Consider the following 16,855-nt stretch of genomic DNA (forward strand, 5'->3'; position numbering starts at 1 on the left):
GCCGTGTAACATGACCCGAGCGGCCGGCGCCCGGCGCGGCGCGGCCATTGCGCCCTCCCTGCCCATGAATCTCTGGCGCGCCTCGAGCGCGCTCGCCTCCCGCCTCCTCGCTCCCCCTGCAGCTCCGCGGCCCGTGCGCTCTCCCTCTCCCTCCCGGTCCTCCCGCTGCCGCCTCTCGCCACGGCCCGCCTCTCGCCACTGCCTGCCGTCTCCTCTCCCGCAAGGCAGCCTCGGTCTCTTTCTCCCTCTCTCCTTTGAAAACTGATCTTTGGCTCTTAGTGTGAAAGTGATTTGAATTTGGCTCGGCGGCGCTCTGCGCCTGCGCTCAGCCTCTGGCATGCTGGCTCCTTCCAAGCAGCTGTTTTGGGTTTGAAATTCCAACATGGCAGAGGCTGCAGTCCGTCTTCCCTTCAAAAACTTGGAATGATTTCAAATCATAGGCACCTTCACTTAACCCCGGCTTCCATTCATCAGCAAACACATCGGATCGATGCTACGCTAACCTATCGGGTTCTCGCTCCGCGCGTTCAGGTAAGAGGAGCCTCGTAGTTTTCTACCATCTGTTTAAAATTGTTTTTGTTTTATTTTTAAAGAATATAAATAGATCCAAGACCTGTAATAAAAAGAGATCTCCGAGTTGTGCCGTAAACGTGAGATTTAATTTCCATTCGTTCTATTCTGTACGCCAACCTGCTGTCTAATTTCTCTCTACAAAGTAGCCCTGAAACATTATAATGCATATTTTTGCTGCTTAATCATTGTAACAATAGTACGGAATTAAGATTGCGCGATTGCAAGAATCTCGTTTTTTGCTATGTTGGGCTTACTTATCACTAATTTTTCACTTCGAAAATTTAAAAAAAAAAATAAAGCGGAGCCATAGGGTGGGGCTAGACTTTCTTCGGGAACTAACTTCTAAGTAAATAAGAAGTGTAAATAAGAATCTTGCACACACACAAAAAGTTGAGGTTAAATTACAATCTCGTGGCGGGGGGGACGGGAAAAATGTCAGGAGATCGGTTGCAGAAAAATGTAAGCACATCATCCTGGAGGGGGTACAGCGTGGTGGGCGTATTGTTGGCAAGGAACGGGAGAGAAAGATGTATAATTTAATGGTATATACAATCCACTGATCCTATTACCGTCCTCCCCGGAGCTCTTGTTAGTTTCAATGGGAGTGAGTGAAATTGACATGGACTTGCATTCCTGGTCATGTGCTTTTTTCCTTTCTTTCTTCTCTTGTGATCTGAGATCCCCTTTTTGTTGATGTTGCTTTCCCCCTTAATTATATGCATGTAGGTTAAATGAATACCTGACGAAAGGGCCCACGTTTCAAGGCAGTGACATTTGATAGCTGAGAGGAAAAGTGGCTTTAATGAAAAGCAACCTTTGGAATTCCTGCTTGTGAGAAATCCAATTCAGCTTTTTGTGCTGCCAGCAAGAAATGATCAGTAGCACCAGTGTTTATGGTATGTCAGTTTTGGAATTTACTTCCTTTGCATCTAAATAGGAAAGACAAATTAAATAGCATGATAAAACCACTGAAGACTGCTCGGGAAGCAGATGCTGACGATACACTATTACTTTACAAATATATCTGAAAAAATTTAATCTGTCATCATGCTTTTTTGTATTTGCTATCACTTGTTTATATATTGCAGTTTTGATTAATACATTACTTGAGCCCACTTTTATCAGTTTTAGCTGTAATCATGAAGTTGCATGTTACTAGTTATGCACTATATAACACTGAAGTCAAATGGTATGTAAATTAGTTAAACTCAGTGTGGGTTTTTTTCGGGGGAGGGTTGGGTGGAGAGGGATGAGGGAGGGAGTGTGGGGAAAGATTGCTAACTAATGAAAGTATATATATGTACACACACAAGACTGTATGAAATTTTTTTTTCTCTTTTCCTCAATCTATTAATGCAGTTTGACTATCTGTTCTCTTGATGATTATACTTTGTGGAGTAATCAGTTCCGTGTGGTTTTGCTTTTTTTTGGGGGGGTGAAGTCATATCTTTTAAATGAAAATAAAATATGTATTTTGATTGTTCAAAGTCCCTCACATCTTATGAGGAGCAGTGGCAGTTTTTTCCTCTTGCCATTCACTTGTCTGCCCGTCAGCGCTTTTTACTTTTAACCTGTGACAGAATTAAATAATCAGCCACTGAAATTGACTTCATTTGAAATCACTCTTTCCTCTTTCTTTACAAAAAAAAAAAAAAGGTCAGTTAGATGGAGTGAGAGCGGGTTTTCAATAGCTCTTGTGGCCGTGCTGTGCACACTTTGTGATATTCAATTAGGACTGAGAGGGAACAACAACAACAAAAAGATGTTAAAGTATTTTGCACAACCAAAGGATATGTGCACTTTAAACTGTTTTTGCTGTTACATTTCCCCTACCACCAAGAATTTCCCCTGCAAAAAGAGAGAAAAGGAAAGAGAGAATAGGAAAGAAAGAAAGAACAGGAGGGCAAAGCTGCCAGGCGCCTGTAGTGTGGCCGTGGTCACTGCTCCCTCATAACACAGATGTGAATACGAGGAAAGGGACTTCAAGACCCGCTGCGTGACATACACTTCTGGTTGGACTCTGGTGACTATAGAGCTAAACACACCGCTCTTACACCATAGGAAGGACTTGATTGAATTTTGCATTTGGAACTTGTTGACTTTGAAACGATCAATAAGAAGACTGTTTATTTTAGATGCACATAATTTGCCCTGAGAAATGTTTTAAGGAGGAGAGAGCACAGCTTTTTTTCCCCCGGAGCTGTTGGAGCGAATGGGATTGCCAGATGGGCGATTTCCCTCTGTGATGTTAAAGCTGTAATATATATTCAGAGCAGATTGGGCTGCTGCCTGTGATGAGGAGGATATTACATTTATAAATTTTAAATCGGAGCTCGGACAATGTGCTGAGAGCAGAAATTGGATGGTTTGACTGTTCACCATATTGATACTTAAATGTGATTTCTGAGTAGTAGTAATAATAATAATAATTGCAATAATATGTAAAAGGCACTCTACCAAGGCATTCGTATAATTCATAACATTTAACAGCAGCTAAGTGTGTAAATTGCTCCCCTCAATACTCTGTGTACTATTAAGAGTCACATAATTTATTTCTCTGTGTGCTTAAATACCGGATGTGCAAATGATGTTCATAAGGAGTTTTGTTGTCATAAGCTAGAATTTGGTGTGTGTGTGTGTGTGTGTATGTGTGTGTGTATAGACACTTGTATATAATTGTAAAGTGGTATGAGTGGCTCCTATTTTCTAATTCTACTACTGTGTGATTGTTTTTAGATTTTGTTTGTCTCAAATGTGTGGCCTAAAGGAACCAGAGCTAAAAACCTGAAAGGCTAGAAAGTGGGCAAGTGCTTATACTGGCCAGCTCTGCTGTTGCAAATTAAAAGTGTGTTGTGGTCAGGAAATGAAAGCTACAATGTCTCTTTTGAACAAGTCGTTTATCAAGAGAAACATCTATCAGGGACTGCCTTGTCACATTGATCCTCTAAAAGTTAGGTCTGAGGTGGAAACTGCTTTGATGTTTTTGATCCTAAATTTAATACAACAGGAAAAAAAAAAGCAAAGATATTTTGACCAGTATAGATTTTTTCAAAAAATATTTCCTGGAACCAACAAGATCTATTTATTAGTGTTGTACTGTGTGTGAACTTTCCTAGCCATCACATTGGAAAGGTTGAAGGGAAAATCCTAGGCTGTATAAATTGAGGATATAAAAGTACACATTTATAATACATTCACTTATGACTGGCTTCTTGGTTGATCTGTACGTTTTAGAAACAGATTGTTCAAAAGGAAAATTATTTTGACTAGGAAGTCAGTTTTTCATTCATTTAAATTGTAGAGTTCTCCTCTTGTTCCCTTCCTCTTTTATTTCTTTAATACTGTTTCCTATCTCCATCTTATTTGTGAAAAAGTTAGCTTTAATTTGGGAGGGAAACAATTTTTATGTAAAAACTATTTTCCCTAATATGCTTTCTCACAGCATCACTATTGTTTATTAATTGTGCATGTGGATGGCTATCAGTATAAACTACATGGAGTCACAAGTGCTTTGGAATTTCAGCTAAAAAAGAGAAGTAGCAGATTAAACGTGTCATGTATTCCTGCAAACTGATTACGTTGAGTGCATTATGCAAAATTTCAAAGGTATTGTTAAGAAAATGACAAAGTATTTTTTTCCCCAAAAAACATGCTGTGAAACATTTAGAAGCAGCCTGCTTTATTTTTGGAGGCAAAGATAAGAAAGAAGTATTTTTTCTTTGAAATACAATTTTTGGATACTCGCTTTATGTTGCTGGTGGCTACTTGCTGTTTCATGTAGGTCTATTTAAATAAGCAGGGAAGAGTGTGGTGGGAGTTTTAAGAAGTGTAATACTTGCTAATTAATCATGTCTGAAATGAAAGAATCATAGCAGGGTAATAAAAATCTCATTGTTTTCCTGGAAGAGAGTAAGACTTCTGTTTGGAAGCTGTACATGTGAGTTGACTTGCTTTTCTTTTCTCCTCAAAAGATAGTTTATAGATAGCATTATTTTAAGAAACATTTTTTAGGCAGATTTTTTTTTCTCTAGACTGTACCAAGTCTGTGAGATTCCTAAAATTGTAGCTGATTTCTTCTGAGTGAAAACAGATTTTTTCTACAGTTATATTTAAGATTCTTGCAGCCTCACTTCTAGTGCTTTTTTTCTTTTTTCAATAAGTGGCATATCATTTTTGGTTGATTTCACTAACGTTAGCAAGAAACTTTGAAAATGACTTTGTAGGCAGCTACTTTTGATAAACATAGAAGAGAGCAGAAATTCATTAATTACTTTCAGAAAATACATGGGTGTGCTGGGGGGAAATAAGTAGTATTTCAAGAATGCATGGAAACAATCCATATTATTACTTATTATCTATAATAGTTTAAAATACTGTATAAGCCTTCAGAAAAGATAAGTAAATAAATACATTACTGGTAAATTCTTTTTTTCTCCCCCACTGACTTCCAGGTTGTCACCTTTTAGAATTTGGTATTTTGTTTAACTTGTGCATAGATGCAAATTCCAAGAGTTTGAATATCTGAAACATTTTTCAGAATTTTCATCTCAAGGTGAAGACAGCCTATGCTAATGCCCCCCTGTTTTTGTCTGTGTGAGTGTTTGGATGCCTTGAATGATTGCCTAATTAAGTAATCAGTTTTAATGGCCCCAAATCAGCAGAATTATTAGGTGTATTTGAAACAATTGCAGGCTTTTATGTTTTGAACTTTCTGGTTTGTTCTAAGAACCCTGGTTTAATAGCAATGCATGCTGTTCTACCTTTGATCAATATACTCTCGAATACAAATTTCATATACTACTTTTATAAAGTATTATTGGAGTGCTAATAAATTTAGTTACCAGGAATTTAAATTGATTTGTAAATTTTTGAATGAGAGAAATGTTCTGCAAACATTTGTGGAAATACTATGTGACTGATCAGTAGGACTTGATTAATAAGCACAGCTGTTTTTCTTTTAGTTGTTGATAAATGAGAGGAAACAAGTGATATAGAAAAAGATGCAGTTTTCCCCCTTACTTTAAAAATCTTGATATAATTGTGTATTTCTTTTGAGAGGTATAATAGATACTGTTTTATTAGTCAGTTGAACTTAGAAATCATTTTTGAACATCACTTAAAAGATTGCAAGTCCCCAAACTGTCATATACATATATATGGATTATACCAACATATTTTTTTAAAGAGACACAGCCTGCTTAGCAATATTTTTTTTTCACGGTTGGATTTTTATCATTTTCTTCTTTTCTCCTAATGTTGAATTTTTATTATAAACTTTTTCATTTAACTTCTGGCAAAAATTCAAGCATAACTGCTTGGGCATAATTGCTAATTGCTGATCCTTTTGATTTTCCGATGTTCTGTAAATGACAGTGACATTTGTGGGATGGTTACTAAAGGAAATGCAAAATAATAGAAAGAAGGATAAGCAAAGATGTGTTCAGAATAAATTGAATTGGTGAGTGTGAAGCAAATGAAAGGCAGGTAGGTATGCTAAGTTTCCTTAGAGCAACAACGCAGGTACCTGTTCAGCTCTGCCTGAGAACAGAACATCCTTGTGATACCTGTTGCCCGGACTAGTCTTAGCTGAGACTGACAAGGCAGAAAAGATAGGTGATTGAAAACCATCAAAACATGAGATATCATATGGCACTTTCTGTTAATAATATTTACATATTTTATGCAATAAATCTGCTTGTTTTCTCATTATTTGAGAAAACATTGCATATGGTGGGCTGCTTCAGTGTATTGGCAGAGGCAGTAAATTCAAAGAAGAATTTCAATTCAGATGTATTTATGGTAAATATATGTATAAATGGATATGTTTGCTCATATTTTAGATACTATGACTTTCACAAAGCATTTATAGTATCACTGCTTCCAATCATTTTTTAAACTGATACATCTTACAAGTAGAATGCATGATTTATTATACGAAGATCCAAGGTTAAACTTTTTTTATCCTGCAGCTTGGCTTAGGTATTTTTATTTTTGTGCTGGGAAATATTTTTTAGAAAAATATTTTTTATAGTCTTGGACAGTGGCTTCTTGATAGCATTTTGTTCTCATTGTCATAGGATGAGTAGCTTTTATTACAATACTAATACATAATTTGCTAATATATAATTGTCAATAAAGAGTTTTTGGCCACACATGCCTAGAAAATTTTTTTTTCCCATATTATCGTAATGTTGAAAAGGCTTTGCTCAGTTTCTTTCCTATGAGTTTCGATTTCTCCTGATAATTTGTGTGTTTGTTCCATTCCACTTGGGGATATAGTGCTGATGAGAGAACAGGAACTACGTTTTCTTCTGCTCAGCCCTTACCAAATCTTTTTTGTTTCCCCAACTTTACTGTCTTACACCAATTAAATGCTTTTTAAATAAGTGACAAGTAAATGCCGTATATATATATTCATTCTATCTCATCTGAGAAAGAGTGACCTCTACTTTCCCACATCAGTTTATGAAGAAATACTATTTGTGGAAACAGTAACATTCACAATAAAAATTTAAAAGTAGTGCAGTGTGAAGTCATGGATTTCTAGATATTGCAGTAAACATTTTGCTATTCTTTGACTTTTCCTTTATACACACTGTCACTTTCATCTAGGACCAGCTATCTAATTTCCAGAGTCCAGTACAACATTAAAGTATGAGGCACCTTTTTCAAAAATTAATGACAATTTTGAGGCAACCAAAGCAAAACCTTTAACCCAATGCAGGTTCTTTCTCTGAGAGGAGCCTCTGTCCCCGCACAGGTCACAGGGCAGTGAAACCAGCTTGAAGCTGCAGCTTCTTGTCTACAGTCAGTTTGGGGGAAGTCACGGACTGGGATTCCTACTTGGAGCTTGATGATTCCAGTTATTCCATGTGCCTCTGACTAAGGAGATACTAATGGCGGAGGTGTAAGAGAATTGATGGCAAGCACGGACCACTAGCTGGCTCCTGCTCCCTCCATGAACTGGTATCTAAAATACTTGATTTTGTCACATGTCACTCTGTGTCTGATATACTTCAGATATATTCAGTAAATATTCACGCAAATATTCTTCAAAGAACTTTTTAGTTTTAAAATGTTTGCACACAGGTAGATACTTAAGTGTTTACTTATTCCCCAAGCACAGAGTAATTATAGTGGAATTATTTCAGTGGAGATTTGTAATAAGACTCTGGGCGCTTCTCTTTTGCCAGGTACCACTTTCCCCTCTTCTTAAGGGTGAGGCACAAGTAAAGTAAGTATTTTAAATACAGATACCTTAAATTATCTAAAGTACAGAGAATCCTGACCATTGGAAAAGCACCCCTCATTCAGTGGCAAGGAAGAGGGACAAACACAAAAATAATTACTGTTATGATAGTATCATTACTGATATTTTGACGTGAGAAAGTGGCACTGTGGCTGTATAAACATGTGCTGACAGCTGTGTTAAAGAAGAAAAGTAATTCTCTCATGCAGCAACACTGACTTTGAAGAATCTTATTTTCAAATTGTAAACTTAGCTCCTGAACTTGTCCTCCTCTCTGATCTATGATGCCCAAGTGTGGCTCCTTTCTCCCTCAGGTTTGAACAACCACTGTGTAGTTGGGTGGACAAAACATTCACCTTCTTGTTTCCCATGGAACTCTTCTCCAGAGCCCCAGACTTCATCTTGCGATGCGAAAACTGAATTTTGAAGTCAAGCAGCATTTTTTCGAATCAAAACTGCGATATGATGGAATGTCCAGCAAGTATGGATCTGAGTGCACTTGAAGTTGCACCATTTATTTTCAAAAGGCATTTCTCACATCAGATGAGTCTGCCAGGAAGGAAAATATCAAAGAGCTAGGGAAAAGTAACTATCCTTTTATGTAATCCAAGACTGGGATGGGGATGGGAGCTTTAAAGGTATATTTGAGGAACAAAAAAAATGAACTTATTTTGAACGACTTCATGGTAAGAAATACTACATATGAGACCAAAAAAGAAATATCTTGCCCTGTATAATAACAAGGGATAGCTCTCTAAATTCATATGCAGTTTAATGTAAGGAGGCTAGAAAATAACTGTTATAACAATGACCCACTTCATTAAAATTCAATCTATCAGTTTAGGAATTCTTTGCTTTAAAAACCTTGCAAACTTCGTATCTGTTAATAGGTAGTCACAATCCAGATTTTTTAAATATTCTGTGTTCTAGTTACAAGTGCTTCAATATATTTTGAATCAAGGATCTTCTTTTTTTAACCTTTCTCCTATCCTTTAGTATATTTTCCTATCAAATATTGGGCTTTTAAAATAATTAAACTAGCAATATAGGTAAATATGTGATAGCATTTTGCATCATGATGACAAAAACTAGCTGTGGTATTTCCCTTGTGTTCACGTCTTGTCTTTTTCTGTCTCAAATTGAAGTTAAGACTAAACACTTTCTCTAAGATCATATATACTTCAGTGATGCTAAATTATAAATCTTAATTAGGTATGATTCACTGATTTTAATCTTATAAGATAATTATTCTGAGTAGGATAAAAAGGTTCCCTTAATATTGAAGGCATTTTCATTATACTTCGCATTTTAAAATCAAAACAAATGCTATCAAATAAACGGAGTACTATTATTCTTTTAAGCTTAACAGTTAATACTTTTGAATTTAAGTATATGGATGAAGAAATGGGGATATTTATAGAGCAGTTAGTGTTTGCAAACTTTAAATGCTTTGGATAAATTTCACTGCTAGGAATTACATGGACCTAAGGGAATTTTTAAAATAAAAATTACAGTTTTGATTATCTAAATGGAATATGCTGTCGTGCATGTGCACAGATATATTTCTTTGTGAAGGTATTGATGTCAGGGACGCTTTTGGTATTTCTTTATGAGTAATTAGGTTAACAGGGTTAGTTAGAAAATGTATCCTTTCCTGGAAAATGAAAAATTACATTCAAGCAGAGGTAAAAGAGTAGAACATATTCATGACTTTAAGTACTTAAAAAGATATTTTATGACTCAGTTTTAAAGGATAATACCCAATATGTAGCTTGTTAAGAATAATAGCTATTTTTTACTTTTAAAAGCACAGTGATATTAAAACTGTCTTGCTGTTCTTGACTCACAAATCTGGAGTCAATTTTAGGCCCAAGCTACAAAAGATGTGGGTGTGATCCTTCAGCCCTACCATGCTATCCTTTGCCTGTAGTGCAAGTGCAAAGTTTGCTTTTAAAGAGAGGTTTTCATTTGCATTGCTCAAAAGATTAAGAAACGCAGGGGAGGGGGTTACTGATGAGACCCAGACAGAGACATTGGGACTGGAATGGCCTGAATCCCTGTCTGAAAATCTGGAAGGAAAAACATCCTCAGCTTTGGAATGTTATATGCGCATGTGAGCAGGGTCTGTTCTTTCTCCAGGAAGATTTTAAATGTAATATGAATAAAATAAGTGTTGCCTAATTTGAAAAATATGTTTTGGGAGTACCCGCGAACCAGTTATTGACATGAAGTCACTCGTGTGGTAAGATAGTAGAATCTTATTCAGAAATAAACGTGTAGTGCAAGCTAGTGTCTCTTCAGGAAAATTCTGCATGGAATCATTTTAGATTTTTAAAATGTGATTATGAAATATCTATCTGTAGCATATTAGTGGTTATTAGGAAAAACCTAATATTGAAATTCTATAATGTTTTGTTCTTTATAAATCCCTTAATGGGATTTATTTTGCCTTTTGTTGTTCTTTTATTTTAGTCTCAAATTAAAAAGACCGTGTGGGAAAACTATTTTTAGTGTTTATTTTTTAAAGATACCCCCCAAAAGAGTACAGCCTGTAGTACAGGTTTGTTTATAATGATGGATTAAAAATATCTACAGTTTTACAGCACTGTAATGATAGTTCCTTGAAATCCATGTTATCAGAACACCACTATCAGTAAGCCATCATCTGGAAGGTGTTGCAGATGTATAATTACAATGCACCTGTGTACCTAAATATATGTTTTACATATTTTCCTGTATTTTCTAACAGCCATCTCTGCAGGTATACTTTGTGTGGGTTGTGGGGAAGGTCCCCATGTTGCTACTTACGTACTCAATAAGACCCTTACTGCCACAGCCAGACCTCTGCTGCTACACTCTGATCTTACCACGTACCTGGGCACTGTTGTGGCGGCTTGGTTTCTTCTTTTTGTACTTATCTGCAAGGCTGGTTATTACTTGATCATCTGGAAAATCAAATTTCCCTAGAGCCACCTGTATATGATATTTAGATGATGAGGAGGTAGTTTGAATTAATTAAGATGATATTAGGGTGTATAGGGGAGGAGAGTAAAGCCTCATTTGTTGTCATGGACAAACTGTCCTTGATGAAAGACAACTTGCAGGAATGCGGGAAATAGCTACAAAGAAAAGAAATTAGGGAAAGTTGTTGAGGCACATCTACAGGTAAGTGCTGTTTTCATGACTTGCTAGAAATGATAGTGCCCATTATGTAAATTAAATCCTAATATAATTATGTGTGAAAACTGAACACACAATAGAAATCTGTGACGACTGCACATTCAGTAGCAGGCAGCACTATCGTCTGAACCAGTTCTAATTTTCCTTGAAAGAGGGAAGCTCCATATCAGGTTTTTTCTTTAACTGTAGTATTAGGGATTAAGCCCAGAGCCTTCACACACAGCTACGTCCTCCACCCCTTTAAAAACTTTGATGTCCATATTTATTTGAGACAGGGTCTCACTAAATTTGCCAGGGAGTGTTCAAACTTGTGACCCTCTTCTCTCAGCCTCAGAGAATACCTGAATTACAGGCGTGCACTACTACCCCTGGCTGCCGTATCAAAATCTGAGTGATAGGATTTGTGATTATCCAAATGAAAATAACTAGTCTTATTTTTCTCCCCTTAATTTGAAAAGTGTAAAAACATATATACCTTTAAGGATAATTCATCTCACTCTGACAGTCTTTTTTTTTTTTTTTCCTCCTTCAACATTCTCAATTTGCCACAGGTCAAGTATAGAAGCATAGAAGAAAAGAAACCAAAGACCAATGTACACCTTTTATAGGCCTTCTTTGGGGGGAAATAATATATCTATTGCTATAAAAGTTCAAATCATGGGACTAGACAAATTTATTAGCTGATTTAATTTTAGCAAATTTGATAAATTTTACATCTGGATTAACTTCATAAGCTAAAAATAAAACAAGCAAAATTCCCAAACAAACCAAATAATAAGAAAACTTTTCCTTAAGCCCTATCCCAGGCCAGCAACATGATATTTTTGGGGATGACTTATTTCATCTATGCCCTCCAGGTGATTTAAAGTAAAATTAGGATTGAGAAATGCTTCTTTGAATCATTAGATTTGTACATCTCATGAATTCTTAAATTGCCCATTTAAAAAATTTCTTCTTGGTTAGCATTATGAAAATATTTGTTCATAATTGAATATATTAATGATCTATACTAGAGATCCACAATCTATTTGGATACCACCCAACAGTAGGGTGCCATCAAAGAGGACCTCAGAAAGTGACAGTGATGAGGAAAATTGTCACTTGAAACAGTCTGTGATTCTTTTTTATACATTGGGTAAAGCTACTTAATCTCCCTGAGCCTTGTTGGTTTTTTTTGTTTTTAATAAAATAAGGAGTGGTCCAACGGCTATTAAGATTTCTTTCATTTCCATATAATCTATGATTGCTTCATCAAGAACTAGTGAGTTTGAGTAACTTGGAATCTTTTTAGTGGCCTATGGCTGGAAGAGTTTTCTGTTTCTCTTAAGGAAGCTCAAGAAATTGTCTTGCAAAGAATGAAGGAAGCTCAAGGACCATTTATCACTTTGTTGAGCCCTTCTGAAGAGATGGTAACCATTCATTAAATATCCTTACTAATTGGTTGCAAGCAAAAGTGTCAGCTATTCTAATATCTTGAGAGTTGATGAGTATTAGTTAGCTAATGCTTTTTCTCTGTGAGAGATTTAAATAGACTGACAATCAGATTAAGCTAAGCAGTGGAGTTAGAGACCTTAAATCCTTTTTTCTTTCTTTTTAAAAAATATAAACTAGATCAGTCTGAAAGTTGTATCTTCATCAGACTGAAAGCAACTCCTTCTTTCGCCCACTTCTTCCACTCTTTGTCACCTGCTGAAATTCTATCGGGCTCTGGCACCCAGGTCAAAAGTTGCATCATCTGTGAAAACTACATCAGATCAAATCTGACATCTACTTGCTATTCTGTAAAGACTTTTAAAATAACTACTTTTCATCATTAACATCATCTTTTTCCTACTGTTGATTGCTGAGAACTGATGTTTTTCTTTTATGAAAGTACAAATTTCTTCAGAGCCAACATGTCAAGCTGCTTTTTATTTTTAGTCTCAACAAGCGTGCATGATGCAAAACCTATAAGATGTGTTCAATAACTGTTCGGTGAGTTGAACTGCTAAAAGTAAGGGAAACTGTCCCTTTATCTTACTTTTAAAAGAACCAAAAGATAACTTTGAAAAAGAACAAATCTATTAAAATAGTGTGTCCATTTCAAAAGTTGAAATTTCTGCATTATTTGTGGATTTTTCAAAGAGAAACTCTATAACGCTGAGAATTGTTTTGTAATTGTACTACACTTGAAATATACTTACAGTCATTCTATTTTCATCTCTCAGTATAGAAGGTGTACTGAAGTTACAACCGATTTTCTTACAAACATGACAGCACTTAGGATGGTAAGATGTGAGGTGCAAACTACACGATCTTCAATAAATACAATTTTCATTGCCTTGGAATTTTTTTTATATTTTAATTGGCACCTTTTTGTTCTGCTCAGTGTGTGACACTTTTAATTTACATTATACTAGCTATTCAGCAATAGACAACCTAGCTGGGATTATACTCATGACCCCTGATGTCTACTGGATCACTTGCTTTATCAGTTGGGTTTGTGCATTTGGGCAAGGGTTCGTTTCTTTCTCTAATCTGTCACTTAATGTTCCAATAAATAATGTTACTAAGTTTTCTAAGGGAAATTCAATTTGATGAAATGTTGAAGTCATAAGGAGTTAATCAACAGTATTTTATAAGGTTTCCATTCCATATTTGTGTTTTTAAACCTAAATATGTACCAGGGAAAAGCATATGTTAAACATTGCATCGTGAAAGAACACGGAAATAAAGATTGTATCATCATTCCTTTAAGAACACCATTTTACTAAGGAGACTTTTACTGAAAGCTTACCACTTTATATTGACATCTAGGTTGATCTCACACTCTCTTAAGTAGAAGAAATATCTCCAGTGACTGAACTTGGTTTATTACAAAGTCCTGTCATGAAGTGAGTAACAGTAGACAAATGTTGCTTACTTAATTGCATTCAAACACTGCATCTTCAGCAAAGAACTTCCACAGTAAAGAACAGTGTGTCAGTGTGTCTTAGGCAGTAGTACATAATAAAGATGATGACACAATATGTTAAAAGTAGGAAAAGCATTTTTGTAGTTTGGTTATGGCACTGAAGACCCACGTATTTAGTTCTCTTTGTTAAAGAGCTCTTGCAGTTTTCTGGAAGCCACTCAATAAACTTGAAGTAAGTTAAAATTACTAAAATATATTCAGATTCATCAAATTAATAGTGAAGACCTTGAGTTGTAGAGTTTCATAAAAGTAGTTTGCCAACAAGGATACTAAATCAAGGGAAGATTTAAAAAATCTAGCCTTAAAATTCTTTTTTATGTGTAATCCAGAAATTGGGGGAGCTTCTAAATGAAGTCAGTAAAAATATCCATGCAGATACTTCAGACCTAAAATATCATTCTTTTAATCTTCTCATAGAGAAGAGTTGGAAGATGACATCTCTGAGGGGACAGTAATACAAATTGGTATCCAGAATATATGAGCATAGGGGCTGGGGATTTAGCTCAGTGGCACAGCACCTGCCTGGCAAGCACAAGGTCGTGAGTTCGATTCCCGGTACCGGGAAAAAAACCCAACCAAAAAAAGAAAAAGCAGAATATATGAGCCATGGATAAAAGTCTGTGGTTAATGATTTATTGTATTGTAGTTGTTGTTATTTGCCCAATATGCATGGTTGGCTTCTGTTAGTAATTTAAATTTTAGTTAGGTCTAGTTATAGCAATTCTCAAAGAATATGAAATTATTTTTGCTCTCTTGCCTTAAAATGTGAAGTAAAATATATAAATTTTCAGGAGTACACAACTATATATGTGTGTAGGCATTTGGGCAAGGTGGGGGGTTGGTCAGTAGGGCAACAAATGACAGCTTTGAAAGTACTTCATTCTGAATGGGCCACTTGAAACTCTATATGGTCATCATTTCAGTCAGTGATGGCGAACCTTTTAGAGTGACACGAACAGCTTGCTGCAGCATGCATGCTGTGGGTTTGCCACCACTGATTCTCTGTGAACCAAGTTAATTCTCTCTAGATTTTTATCGTGGTGGCCCAAGTCTGTCTGGGAGGTGGCACCTATTTGTCCCTTAGGGGTTAGGTTTGCTGTGATGTTCAGTTGAATTTTCAAAAAACAAGATTTATGAAAAATTATTTAAAATTGAAACTGAAAATGGGTATTGAGGTACTATTTACCCTAAAATGGATTGGATGCATGTATCAAATGTGCATAAAGATGTCTTTTAATAGATACTTTTGTTTAGAATAGAAGCTAATCACAAGTGAGCCTCTTAAAATTTGCTTTCACTACATAATTGTTTCCTTTGAGTGAATGACCACGCCTTCTTTTAGCACTCAGTCTTTGTCCAGGGTTTAGATTATTTGTGGTGCCTGTGTCCTTGAAGAAATGTAACATCTTTCACAAGATTTTGTACAAGTGAAATCAGATACCAGTTTTTATTGCAGAACCCAGCCTACAAATGTTTCTCCTTAAAGACATTTTTAATAGAAACAGTACGGTATAAATCATTTAAGCAATTACCTGGGCATCGTGGAAATGGGCTTGGCTTGTTCTGTAGCCCCAGATGTTTCCAGATTCCAGTAATAACCCAGTCCAGATATTTACAGCTTAATTTTCTGTGCATGTGCACTTGTCCACAAATGGCTCCTATTTCCCACTTTCTGTTGGACAACTGGGCTACTTAGAGGTAAAGAAAGTGATTTTACTGTGGGTGGTGATAAACATTAATGGTTGTAATAAGTTGCTTTGAAAAACTTTGCTCACTTTAAAAATAGAGAGGCTAAATTTAGAGGATTTTATTCTAAGAAAGAAAATAAATTATTCAAATGGCATTTTCCTTTATGGATGAGGATGGGGATAACCTCGTTCCACTCCTTAAAATTATATCTGATCTTGATATACTATGTGATAAAAAATGTTTCTTTTTTTTTTTTTAATGCATCTTCTGGCACTGGTTGGGTTATCATGCAAGCTGCTAGTTTTCTATGCATCACTACCCCAGAGTTTTTCTTCTTACTGAAACTAAACAAATGGAAAATAATGATTGGTAACCATCTGCTGTGCAGAAATTTCACATATAACCGTTAACTCTATTTTATAAAACAAGACCAAATGAGTGAGTTACGCTGTTGCCCGTAAGCGGCAACAAGCGCTAGAGCATTCCTTTGGACAAAGCAGGGGCATAGGCAGCCAGTGTTTCATGGGGGAAGTCAATTGGTTGGGTTGTGGGGCCGACTGTGCACAGACATTTGTGCATGTGTCTGTGCGTGTTTATGGAAGAGCACTGTGGCTTCCTCCCCATGCTCTCCCTGTGTTTCTGCCTTCACCCTTACGATTTTAATTAAGTAAATCAAATCATGTAGATATAGATAAATAAATCCAATCACCTCAGCCTAAATTTGTTTGCTAAAAAGTAAAGTTAAAATCCATGAAGCGCTACAGGAGAAAGACTGATAAAAGTATGTAGATATCAGAACAGAATCATGGTTTCCTGAGGAGGATGTGTTTTAATGACTAACAGCTAACCAGTTCAGTCTTATCTTCTGCCTAAAGAATACCTGAACTGGAAATCAGATTATGTGTGAAAAGATATTGACAGGAAATAACTAGTCGTATAGTTGCCATTGAGGTATGGATGCTGTATTGAGGGAAGACATACAATGGAATAAACAGAAGATAAGTGGTTACAAAGAATGTATTCAATAGAGTAGGTAAGGCCCACCTTCACGGCTATCCAGATCATCTATAATCGCTCTATCTCCCTCTGTCTTTTTGTCTCTGTCTCTGTTGCTGTCTGTCTCTGTTTTTTCTCTCTCTGTCTCCGTCTCTGTTTTTCTCTCTCTGTCTCTCTGACTCTCTGACTGTCTCTCTCTCTCTCTCTCTCTCTCT

At 36.1% G+C, this 16,855-nt stretch overlaps 1 protein-coding gene across 3 annotated transcripts in view; it reads left to right on the plus strand.

The window, feature by feature from the left end:
• The first annotated feature begins 128 nt into the window (after positions 1 to 128).
• The window catches only part of Fign (fidgetin), a 129,507-nt gene continuing 112,780 nt past the window's right edge, over positions 129 to 16,855 (plus strand). For 2 of the 3 annotated variants that reach the window (XM_013518797.1, XM_005393306.2), the window contains exons 1-2: positions 129 to 531; positions 1,300 to 1,469. Coding sequence is in view for 1 of the 3 variants with exons in the window: in XM_005393306.2 (XP_005393363.1) it covers positions 1,445 to 1,469 (25 nt within the window). In the remaining 2 variants the exon portion in view is untranslated. The remainder of the gene's footprint in view (positions 532 to 1,299; positions 1,470 to 16,855) is intronic. The other variant, XM_005393307.2, reaches the window with a different exon arrangement.

This window comes from Chinchilla lanigera, unplaced genomic scaffold (assembly GCF_000276665.1).
Source record: "Chinchilla lanigera isolate Chin_1 unplaced genomic scaffold, ChiLan1.0 scaffold00048, whole genome shotgun sequence".
In the NCBI taxonomy this organism is placed as follows: domain Eukaryota; kingdom Metazoa; phylum Chordata; class Mammalia; order Rodentia; family Chinchillidae; genus Chinchilla; species Chinchilla lanigera.